This window comes from Serinus canaria, chromosome 2, assembly GCF_022539315.1.
Source record: "Serinus canaria isolate serCan28SL12 chromosome 2, serCan2020, whole genome shotgun sequence".
NCBI lineage: Eukaryota > Metazoa > Chordata > Aves > Passeriformes > Fringillidae > Serinus > Serinus canaria.
In genome coordinates, this window is record NC_066315.1 from 13,881,659 (window position 1) to 13,893,727 (window position 12,069).

Here is a 12,069-nt window from a genome sequence, read left to right on the forward strand (position 1 = left end):
TCTTAATCCATCCAAACCTTTAAACTGAAATTATTTTTGCATGTGGAACATCTTTTTTGATATTAAATTAAATCCTTAAAATGGACATAACAGGAAATGCAGAGGGGCTGTTTTACAGTACTTTCATGAGCTAGCATTTTTGCCTATAAATACTTACTCAAGGTAATCCACATCTAATACACAAAAAACTCTTCCTTGATGGGATTAAGAATAAAGCAGAGCACATTTCCCATAAAATCTCAGAAATCAGATCTAGTTTTTGATATTTAGCAGCTGCCGTTTGATTTGAATGAATGCAATCTTTGCCAGATGTGACATATTAACTTTACTAATATGAATAATAAGTCTCTGTATATGAGCAAATAAGATTAATTAGTGTTTATCTAGCATATGACAGATATTAAAATTCTTCGTCTAGGAAGAGATAGAAAAAGAAAGCAAGCATAAGAATTCTGGTTGTTTAGTTGGCTTAAGCCCTGTATAATTTTATAACCAGGTAAGTAGACTCTTTAGGTCCTCAAAACCTATAATGCAACACCACTGTTTGATATTAAAAAAAAAAAAAAAAAAAAAAGATAAATGGCCTTGTATTTCAGGTGAAAACTGGATTGGAGTGTGCATGCCACTACTGGATCAGTAGGCAGGATTTTCTCTGCTGATGGAGTTGCTCTAGTTATATTCTGCTTTAAAGGCTACCCATGGTGGGATGAACCAGCTCTCAGTTACACCTCCCAAGGAGGTCCCTCAACTGCTGTTGGGGAGGTGTGTTTGAGGCCACCTACATTGCTGTTTTCAGTACCTCCAGCAGTAACACATTACGTTTTTATAAGTACTAAACGTCACCCCCCACCAAACAGTTGTTGACCAAAGAAGCTTTTTTGTTTCCTTAATGCTGTTTGTTTCATGTGTTCGACATTTGTATGGCATAGGATGAGAGTGAGTCATCATTTTTTGTGTACCTCAGTTTAGAAGGTGGCCTGATAAGGCAGCAGTGTCACCCACTTAACTTGAAGGACAAAACAGTTTGGGTCACCCCTGAAGTTAAGAATGTCTTTGCACAACAGCTAAGTGGAATCTCCTCTCTTGCATATATCCTGCTGCATTCTATTTTCTTACAATAACAGAGAGACAAGTTTTATTGGTTTCCTAAACTATAGGGCTGATGATTCCTTAGTATTGTGGGTATCTTATCAGAAATAATTAAATAATGAATGCTCTATTAAAATCTTCTAAAGACTGAAAATATCTTGGAAAAAGCTATTATGTTAGGTCAGAATTCCCCATTATTGGAACCCAATAACTAAACTTGGGATTTTGAAATTTCCAGTAGTTTTACAACCTACACTTCCTAGAGATCTCTCACATCCACCAAACTCATCTTTTGAGAACTTCAGGTTTTCCATCTGGGTAAATTGTAAGAGAGAAGACACATTTGTGACACAAAAGGTTGATAGATGAACAAAATATTTAAACAGTGGCTAACAGGGCTGTAATGTTAGAAGGCTGGACACAACAGAACTTGAGACAGGTAAATTGAATAGTGAATGGGGTCACTCAAGCTGTTAGGTAGTGTTTGTGCTATAGTTAATTAATCATATGAATGTCATTGGTGTATAGGTATACACATATAAGGATGTGTTGTATGTGTACGTGCATTCAAGAGCTTTGTGAAAGTTTTCAGGCACATGTGTTTATATAACTGGAGATGCAGAGCTTTATTGATTGCTCTGTAAAAGGGAACAGAAGCACATTTTTGTCACAAAGTAATGTGCAGACAAGTTTCAGTGACTGAATAACTGCTGAGAAGGCAGCAGGTCTAAGCTTGCAAGAGAATGAACTTCACTGCAGAGAATGCTGCCAGTCTTGTAGCAGCAGTGAGTCACTTAGGAAACCTGTCCTAACTTGACTGAAAATTGCTTCCCCCGTTAGGTGGGAGGAAGGTTTTCTTTGCTGTTCAGTTTCTGTTTTCACCCATCTCGTGCTGCTTATTCACCAGCTGAACCCTGCTGAGGTCCTGCAGAGAGAGAAGTCCCAAACAATAGTGTGTGAAACACGAACCCCCAGCTGCTCCAGAGAGGCAATTGTCCCACTCTGCTCCTCACTGGTGTGGCCTCACCTTGGAAATTGTGTCAAGTTTTGGGCACTGCAGGATCAGAAGGTTCTGAAGCAATTGGAGGATGGTGAAGGGCCTTGAGGGGAAGCTGTGTGAGGAGCAGCTGAGGTCACTTGGTCTGTTCGGCCTGGAGAAGAGGAGACCTCATTGGGATCTTCAGCATCCTCCTGAGGGGAAGGGCAGGGGCAGGCACTGATCTCTTCTCTCTAGTGATCTGTGACAGGACCCAAGGGACTGGCCTTAAGTTGTGTCTGGGGAGGTTTAGGCTAGATATTAGGAAAAGGTTCTTCACTCAGAGGGTGATTGAGCACTGGACAGGCTCTGCAGGGCAGTGGTCTCAGCACTGAGCCTGACAGAGCTCCAGAAGCGTTTGGACAATGCTCTTGGGCACAGGCTGTCACTCTTGGGGTGTCCTGTACAGGGCCAGCACTTCAATGTAACAATCTTTCAGGGTTCTTTCCAACTCAACATATTCTGTAATTCTGTGATAAAAGGATAAAGAGGACTAGAGGCTGTTACTAGTATGATGAGAAAACTAATGGCACTCTAACTATTGAAGTCTATTTTAATGTTGTTTATAAAATTAAATCTGATTTTATGATCAGATCAGAACTGAGGTAGAGAATAATGTTATGTGGAAGAGAAAAACAGTTCCCCCCCCCAACCCTGTTTATCTTATGGCTTGTTAAAATCTCTGTATATATCAAAACACTGCCATAAGTTTGCTCTAGTCAGGAAGTTTATCTTTGAATTTACAATATATTTATGTTGTATATAAAAAGTGAAAATCTTATCTCAAATGTCATTTAGCATAAATTGATGCTAAATATGATTTTGAAGCCAAAAAAGTCACCTACATATTTTATCACCAATCAAATTTTTATTATAAATTACATACTTGAGCAGCTTCATTCATCCAGTTGAAGTCATTTCAGATGACCTTTTCCTCAGCAGCCTCTGTCTGAACAGAATATTGTTCTGCTGTTAATTGTTTTGGACATAGTGTGTGAAAAATCTTAAGGGAGTTGAATTTTGTTGTTCAGGTTCACAGTACATAATTTTGCTTGCATGTTTACTGCTGGCCTGTCAAAATATATGACAGAATAAATTTCTCCTACAGATCAACTAATCATGAAAATAGTGTTGAGGTATTTGATTGACATAGTGAAGCTGTTAATTTAGAGAGTATCAAGATCAAATGGAAGCTACTGCAATTAAGAAGTGACTGTGTTCTCAGCTAAAAATGTTTAATGCTGCATTTTAGATTTTTTTGTGCATTTTTATGCTGTCTCATGGATGTATTAGGGAATTTCTGTGATTCATTAGATTTAAATACTTAATGTTCCACACAAATTCTGTGCAAATTTTACTCTTTTATAATAGCTGCTTTTATATTGATTGGGGAGAGTTGTTGTACATGTAATGTTTCTGTACTCAAAAGGGCTTTGTAGAACAAAGGATTCAGCCATTATGAGATTTTGCTGGGGCTTATTTGTTTTGTTTTTGTCTTTACAACTTTGGTTCAAAATATTATAGTAGCAGGCTAAAAATCTTCCTGCCCTTTTCTCTGTGACTGGCTCCTTTATGACATGCTTAGAGGTTCCTTGTCACTATGTGGTACTGCTCCAAGGTTTAAATTATGAAGTTATATTCAATATATCATATGGAGTAAGACCTTCTATGATACCATGGTGTGGCACAAATGTTAAATTTGCTACTTTCATATCCATAGCACTTGAAAGTTAATAGTTCAGTTTTTATTGAAAGCAACATTTTTCATGTTTGTTCTAATTTTTTTTTTTTTTTTACTTTACATTCAAGCATATGATACAGATGTCACACAGAGTCTGGAGGGAAAAAGGCTTCTTATGTCCCTAAAATTCCAGACACAGATATGATGGTAAAGCAAGTGTGCTTAGGTGGGAAAAACTGTAGGTACTCTATGAAGTCCCTAAAGAAATTTCACTGTAGCCTAGTAGTGGTAATTTTCTTCCTTGGGTGAGTTGAGCAATTTTCTCATGCTTTCAGTACTTCTGATCCAGTGCTGAGGCTGCTGTTTCTCATTTTTTCATGAGCATGATCTGCTCACTCATGTACAGCTGCTTCAGAGTAGTTTGTTTCAGGTTTTGGCCTCACATTTCAGCTGCACACTCAGGTGTCTGTAGCCTTATATTGCCTTATTTCCTTATTCAAGATTGCAGGAAACAAGCAAGCATAAGCCTCACATTAAAGCAGTGCTGAACTGATAATGCAGCTCTTTGGTCTCACTGAGGAGAAGTAGGGTAGAGGCCATTAGCCAGGTCTTTGGGGGTGCTTGTGAGATGCTCACTCCAATTGACCCTTTGTCATATAGAAATGCACCTGACAGGCCTGGGAGACTGCTTTGCCTGAAGTTTTGGTGGATTGTTTAAAGATTAGAAAATACTGGAGGAAGAGGGAAATTGATTCTAAATTTATTTTAACAGTAGTAAACAAAATTTCAGTAAGCTTATCTGCTTTCTTGGATAAGCCACACATCCTACCTTGGCTTTATTTCTCTTTGGCTCACAAGCTTTATTCCTACTACTATTTATTAAGGAATATGGAAGTGAACAATGCTACAGAAACTATAAGGTAACATGCATCTGTCTCAGATTGTTTCATTCTGCAGCCATTTGACAAAATCTGCATTCAAATGTATGCTGGAGCTAGTGCTTCTGTGAGCCAAACAGGAAAATTAGGGTGGTAATTTCCCCATGATTTGGGAAACATGTTGTAGATAGAGTGTTTTTCAATGGTCACAATTCACCTTTCCATTCCTCACAGCTAGCACTGGTCATGCTGTTTTGTGTGGCCAAGAGATGTGTTTGAATAGTGGGATTCACAAGCAAGCCAGCCTAGCTATGGCACGTTGATAGGGGTATTTTAATTTTTCATTGTTTTGGGGAGTTTTTTTGGGGTTTTTGATGAACCATTGTGCTTAGTTATAAGCAAAAGGAATCTAGTGCAAAGAGAAGGGCTGGTGAACACATGAAGGTTCACGCTTTTAACAAGTGGGAAAAGATAAAACTCCTGTTTTTCTTCCCTCAGCTGTCGCGGCTCTCTCAGCAGTCTGACTGCCTTCCCATGTGACATTTTTGCACTGCATTTCTAGGTCAATGGTGACACAACTAGCATGCTTGTGCCCAAATTGATCATCTCAGTCTGCTGTACTCCACATGGCTTTCACATCTATCTTTGCCATAGGCTGTGTTTGCATTTCCTCAAGTCTTAAGAACCAGGGACAGCTCAGCAGGCGCACGTTAACTTCTCATACGTGTTCTCACACACTCACTCACTCACGGGAGCTTTGCAAATAGATCAGTGATGTGGGAAAAACTGGTATAAAATCAGTGTCAGAAACAGAGGTGACACGTTGCTAAGATTATGAAAATTTGGCCACATTAATTCTTCCAAAGAAGAACTGCTGATGCTGGGCATTAGTGTGCACCTTCTGCTCTGTGTTCTCTTTCTCCTTCATGTGGGTGAAAAAAACCCCAGCACAGTTGGGTTCACAAGCAGACAACCATGCTTTTAAGGGCATGACTTTTTTTTTGTTCATTGATAAAGTTATAACCAAAAGTGGTTATAACCACTTTGTTAGGTTTGAAAGAGGATCAGAAACAAGCTAACAGCATCTACTGTAAGAGATAGGGCTGGTGAACAGCCCGTCCCTCCCATTCCTCCCTTTGGCAGAAGTCTCTTGGACATTCTCCTCAGGGCTTGGCCACTTTCATTTCTGGGTGTTGTGCTCATGCTGCTGCCCCAAGAGTGTCACTGCTCTGGGGGAACACTGCAAGGTCTCTGGTCCCAGCCTGGTGCCACCCTGCATTTGGCAGGAGGTGAAGCGTGAGGCCAGTCAGCTGTGCTTGTATGGCTTTAGGATGCATGGAAAGGTGTCACTGAGCAGCTCCTTGCTGGCAGCTGTGGCAGGCCTGTGACTGTAATTCAGGGTGCTTAAAACCTGGGATTTTCCCAGCCAGGCTACAAGTGGGTGTTGAGGACAACAAAGATCCAGAGAGGTGGGTAAGAGGACAGAGGTGAGGGGCAGAGCTGGGAAAACCAGGAAAATTGGCAGTCAGAGCTGGATTTGATGATAAGCCTGGCAACACCAGAGAGATGTGCTTTTGCAGATCTCAGCTGTGTAGTTTTCTGTTTTTTCCTAACACAGATAGTTTCAAATAAAATGAGGTGAACAAGTAATTTTTGAATTTAATTTTCTTGCACTTTGTTTCTCCCTAAGTCTGCAAAGCTCCATAGATGATGATGGTACTTTAAAATTCTGTAGGTATGCAAGTAGGAAAATATTTCTGATAAAGCTTTCTTTTGGCTAATGAAATAGCAGCTTACATGTGAGTAGTATTGATGGCAGATTCAGTAATGACATGTGATGCAATTACTTTACTAGAGAGAGGAGCACTTATTTAAGATATTTCTGAACCTAGGCGTCAGCTGGAGGTGATTGAAAATACACTATTTCTGCACATTTCTTCACATAATTACTGTGGAAAATATTGTGGCATTGTAGTAAAAAGCAGAGAGTTTTGAATACTAATATCTGTAGGGGGAAGAGAATTCCCAGAGAAATGCTGTTCTATAATCCCATGCTAATCTCTCCAACAGAAAGCAGAAGAAGAGGAGCTTGTCCTCACACCTGATGGCACCAGGGAATTCCTCACTTTTGAAGTTCCACTGAATGACTCTGGGTCAGCTGGGCTTGGCGTGAGTGTCAAAGGTAACCGGTCAAAAGAAAACCACGCCGACTTAGGAATCTTCGTCAAGTCCATTATTAACGGTGGAGCAGCATCCAAGGTAAGAGGGAATATCTGTGTACTTTGGTCTTCCTTGGTTTTCCATAAGAAGTTTTTTTGAAAATATCCATAGATTGTAGAAGAATGAGCTCTCTAGTGTTCACCAGTTGTACCCTCAGAGGTAACATTTCGATTTCTACTTGCGTGTTTGCACGTCCCAGGATTTAAACAGCCTTAACAGATTCGGGAAGGAATGAGCCACCTCTGGTACAGTTCCATTAGTATGCTCTTTGAGCAGACAGATTATGATAATAGCTTTCAGTGCAAATCTGTAATTGGAATAGACATTTCCTATAGTGCCTGCAATGGAAGCTATTATTGCAGTGTTCATTTCGCCATAAACCCTTAGGACTAAGTATAGTTGGTTGAATATTTTTCTTTTGATTTGTTTTTTTTATTCTCTCCAGTAGACAAAGCTTCCTTTGTGTGTGCTTTATGTAACTATCTATAATTTTTACTTTTCCAGGATGGCAGGCTTCGAGTGAATGATCAACTAATAGCAGTTAATGGAGAATCATTATTGGGCAAAACAAATCAAGATGCTATGGAAACCTTAAGGAGGTCCATGTCCACTGAAGGGAACAAACGAGGAATGATTCAGCTTATTGTGGCAAGGCGAATAAGTAAATGCAATGAGGTAATAAGCTTTTGATATCGGGATTGGCAGTTTTCACTTCTGAGGTATTTGTGTTTACAGGAGATGTCATGTTTCCTCTGGGACTTGAGAAATAATATCTGAGAAGCTAAAGAAAGAGAGAACTACAGAATTATCTGAATTTCAGTGTTAGACATGCTAACGTTATTACTGATCAATAAAGTTTTTCTTTCGAGAATTTTTGTCAATGAAAAACAGGAAACACTGAATAAAACTATATTGATTTTGTAATTGGATCTCACTGTTTACGTGATTTTTTTTCAGCAGAGTTTTTTATGGAGGTCTGTTAGATCTTTCATTTATAGACTTTGTGTTAACTGACTTGTTTCTTTGTCACTTCCAGTTTTTTTAATTAAGAGTAGAGCTCCTATATTTCATTATTATATTTTATCTAAACAAGAGTTTCATGTATAGATTCTACAAAACTTTGTCTTGGCCTTAGTTGTGGAGGTGGTTGAGCTAATGAATTCAGGGTGAAGTGGTGATTCTGATGATTTGTGACTTTTGTCTTCTCTAGTGCAATATTAATGTGTTGATGTTTTGAAATATATTAATGTTTTCTAATAGTTTATCTTCTATTTAATGTGAGTAATGCTTTATACTAGGAATATATGGACATATGATGAGAAGGACTGTAGATGTTTGGGAGGGCTGAAGTAGACTTCAGAACAAATTGAGGAAAGGACTGAGTTAAATAGGATACAGCTGAATGGCATGTCAGAAAAGCATCTCGTCTTTAGAAATCTAAAAGTCAAGTCTTTCATTCTTGCTAAAATAGTAAGGTCTTATCAGGAGTGTTATTTCTTGATCATCATGCTTCAAAAATGATGTGCACAAATTGGTTTAGTATCACTGCTCCTGCCTAGGGGAAAGAAGAATGGTTTACTTTTTAATGCATAAATCTAACCTTCAGAAAAAATCAGTCCATAGTGTATTATAAAATCATGTCTGAAAAAGACACTAGGCTTTTTGAAAGTGTAAAGCTCCTCTTGATTAACTGCTGATATGAAGTTTTTGTACACATGCATGTTTATATGTGTACACTGCTAGAAAGCCAGCTTGGATTGCTGCAAGCTTGTCTTGCTTAGTGTTGAAGGCATTCTGACCTTTTTATATGTGGTGATGTCCTTATCTAGGCCTAATTCAGACTGCCCTTTGGAAACTGTTCCTTATTTTTACCCAATTTCCAATTTGTAGATGCTACTACATGTTACTGCATAAAAAGGGTGAAATATTTTAGACTATTTCTGTGGTTTGTTTTTTTTTTCTAAAAGGATGTAGAAGATGATCCCTTTTCTCCTAGTGAAAATCTTCTCAATTGAATTAATCCAGACTGTGTTTGTAAACAAAAGGGAGGTAATCCAGCAGTGATGAAACAAAGATATTTCTCCTTGAGTGTCCAGCACAATTTTTACTCATTCAAGAGTCCCCTATGGTCCCCTATATCTGCTTGATATTTAGTACAATTTATTTTGCAGAAATCAGGTGCCAAAAGCTGATATAAAAGCAAAAGACTGCAATATATGTGCTTCAAGATAAAAGAACTGATTGTGGAAACAGATTTAGATACACTGAAATGTACCTGCACAAGGGTAGGATAGGCCCTGTCTTTCTGGGCCTCTTTTACATTTTTTTCTGCATTTTCCCAACTCTTCAAGAAGCTGGCAAGATCAGCTATAATGATTAGGAAAACATTGATATGTCACTATTGCTGTAGTAATCATCTCTACAAAGTAATTTTTGTAAGTAATTTTTCCTAGGAATTATTGCTTTTATCACACTTATCCAAAGGAAATACGATGTCAATACTGTTTGCATATTTTAATATGATGAAAGGATGACTTGCATGGATATAAAGCTGTTTACCTGCTGAGCTGGCAATATGCAAGAAAAGTCACTTTTCTGGAAGTCTTGCAATGCCCAGACTTCAATTAAATAAAAAGCAAAGAGCTTTTCTTCTTGGTATTTTGCAATTAAACCCTATATCCTCTTTCAAGAATGTGACCAATTTAAGCTTTAGATATTATTAAGCTGATGTAGCACTGATAAGCTGTGATAATGTTATTTCTGAATGTTGCAGGAATACCATCTATGAGAATGGTATTCAGTCAGCTCAGTCCCTCAGTAGTGGCTGAGAACTGGCTGGAGACAGCACTGCCTCAGTTGCTGGCCTTGTCTTGGCTATATTATGCTTCATTTAGCAACACAGATTGCTTAGACATGCTGGTATACAAATTTTCCCCTTGGAACATTCCAGTAACAACCACCAGGAAAGATTTTTAGTATTGGAACACACAATGAAATGACATTTGACTGGTGGCAAATTCAGGAGCTTGCAGATTAGAAGCAAAAAAAGGGCACACCCTTATTTTAATAACTCCCACCTTTTATCACCATAGAAACACAGAGTCGTTTTAGATTAAAGACTATTGACTCCAGCCATTAACTCAGCACTGCCAAATTCACCCCTAAACCATATTGCCAAGTGCCACATCTACACATGTTTTAAAGACCTGCAGGGATGGTGACTCAGCCACTTCCCTGAGCATCCTGTTCCAAAGCTTGACTCTATTTTTCATGAAATATTTTCGTTAATATCCAGTCTAAACCTTCCCTGGCACAACTGGTGACTGTTTCCTCTTGTCCTATCACTTTTTACCTGGGAGAAAGCATCAACCCCCACCTGTCTAAATCCTCCTTTTAGGCAGTTGTAGAGACCAAAAGGTCTCTCCTTTGCCTTCCCTTTACTCCAGGCTAAATGCCCTCAGCTCCTCAGCAAGGGGGGTTTACTGGTTTAACTAAATATAAAAAGAAATGTTCAACTTTTGAGAAAGTATTTCCCAGTGTTTTCTATGCTCTTCTCCCTCTTTTTGTTCTTCAAAGAAGTCACCATAAAAAAACAGCAGATAAAAATATCCTGTTCAACTGATTTCTTTCCTTTGTTGATTCGGCATTCTATGTGCCCACTTTGTAGACAAAAACATAGCTTTGTTTCTTGTTGGTCTGAACTACAGTTAAGTGGAGCTGGTGTGGTGTCATTCCCTCTTGTGTGTCACCAAGAACCGTGTTCACTGTGCTCTGTTCCAGTGTCCTGTGAGGTCAGGTCTTGGCTGATTCCCTGCCACACCATGGAGCACCCACAGGTGTCTCAAAAGGGAAATCCATGCGAGGGATGATAATGCCAGTGCAGAAATAATTGTGCTAAACATCTGGATGATAAAAGGAGTTGCTCTCTGGATGATAAAACAACCCACAACAAAATAACAGCAAAAAGAAAAAAAAAAAAACCAAAAACCCAAGCCTTTTTTTCTCATGCCTTCATGTCCAGCAGTTGTTTTGCATTTGCAAAGTCAAATGGACTTCCTTTGAGATAGACTACACAGTCTGCTTCTTTCTTTGGTAAAACTGAGTTTGAATTGGATTTCTAAGGCAGTTAGTGGTATGAAACTGTTCTTTTGGTTTTAATGTCAATTTTCATAATCAGCCCTCAGAATAGCTGAGAAGGGAGAATTTATTTTGCAGCACGATTCTGCAGATTGTTGTTTCTGCATGTTTCAATTTACACTAGATTTTTGTGTACTTTTTGTATTTTGTTTGCTGTCTAGAAGTGAGTGGCAGAACCTCTGTTGTCCTGGGTTGAGAGAGGCAGAACAATTGCTCCTGATCTGCTGCAGAGGCACTGTCTTTGTCAGAGAGTTTTCTTTGGCTTCTTGAACATGAAGCTGTTTAAAAAGTTTGTGAAGTGACCTCGGATACTCCTTTCCCATGCCATCATTATTCTCAAACAGCTTCACAAGTTCTCATGTTGTAAACTAAGCCTTCAGAGCAACTGTAGTAACAATGTAAATGTACATAAACACCATAAGAGTATTGACTTCAGAGAGGCAGGGAGGAGATCATTTATATCATCAGCCCTTCCATAACTGTAGAGTCAAAAGAGACCACAGACTTCCCAGAAGGTAAAAAGAGATTTTGTGCTGCTGTGGTTTTGCTGAAGATTTGCCTGTAGGAAGAATTTTCATTGACTCACCAAAAGATAGTGTGTAATCCATCTAGGTTTTCAAGGGAATTGTCTTGTAGTAAATATTGATATAAGCATGGAGTGTTAGCTATGAATGAACTCTAAGCCAAAGCTGTGCATCTGAGTTTTTCTACTGTTTGCATTATGTCTATACAGAGTACAGCAATGTAGAATTCTGCAAGCTGCACTACTACAAACCTTGCAAAACTGCATTTAATATCTCAGCCACTCCAGACAAAATCACACACTGAATATTCGATGGACATGGTTAGATTAGTGTAACAAAAATATTTAATTTGGGATTTGGCTATATCTGATGTTCCCTTGCCCCCCATTTAAAAAAAGTTAAACATTCTGTTCTGCTCTGTGTTTTCAGCTTCCAGCCTTGCTTTTTAACTCATCAAGTTTCCTACATAAGCATGGAGAGAGTCTTTAAGACACACTTCCAAAG

The 12,069-nt window shown here is 38.7% G+C and overlaps 1 protein-coding gene across 14 annotated transcripts in view; it reads left to right on the forward strand.

Moving 5' to 3' along the window:
- PARD3 (par-3 family cell polarity regulator) overlaps window positions 1-12,069 on the forward strand; it is a 443,013-nt gene that overhangs the window by 259,788 nt on the left and 171,156 nt on the right. For all 14 annotated transcript variants that reach the window (XM_030229752.2, XM_030229789.2, XM_030229776.2 and 11 more), the window contains 2 exons: window positions 6,755-6,943; window positions 7,409-7,579. In XM_030229752.2, coding sequence (XP_030085612.2) covers window positions 6,755-6,943; window positions 7,409-7,579 — 360 coding nt within the window. The remainder of the gene's footprint in view (window positions 1-6,754; window positions 6,944-7,408; window positions 7,580-12,069) is intronic.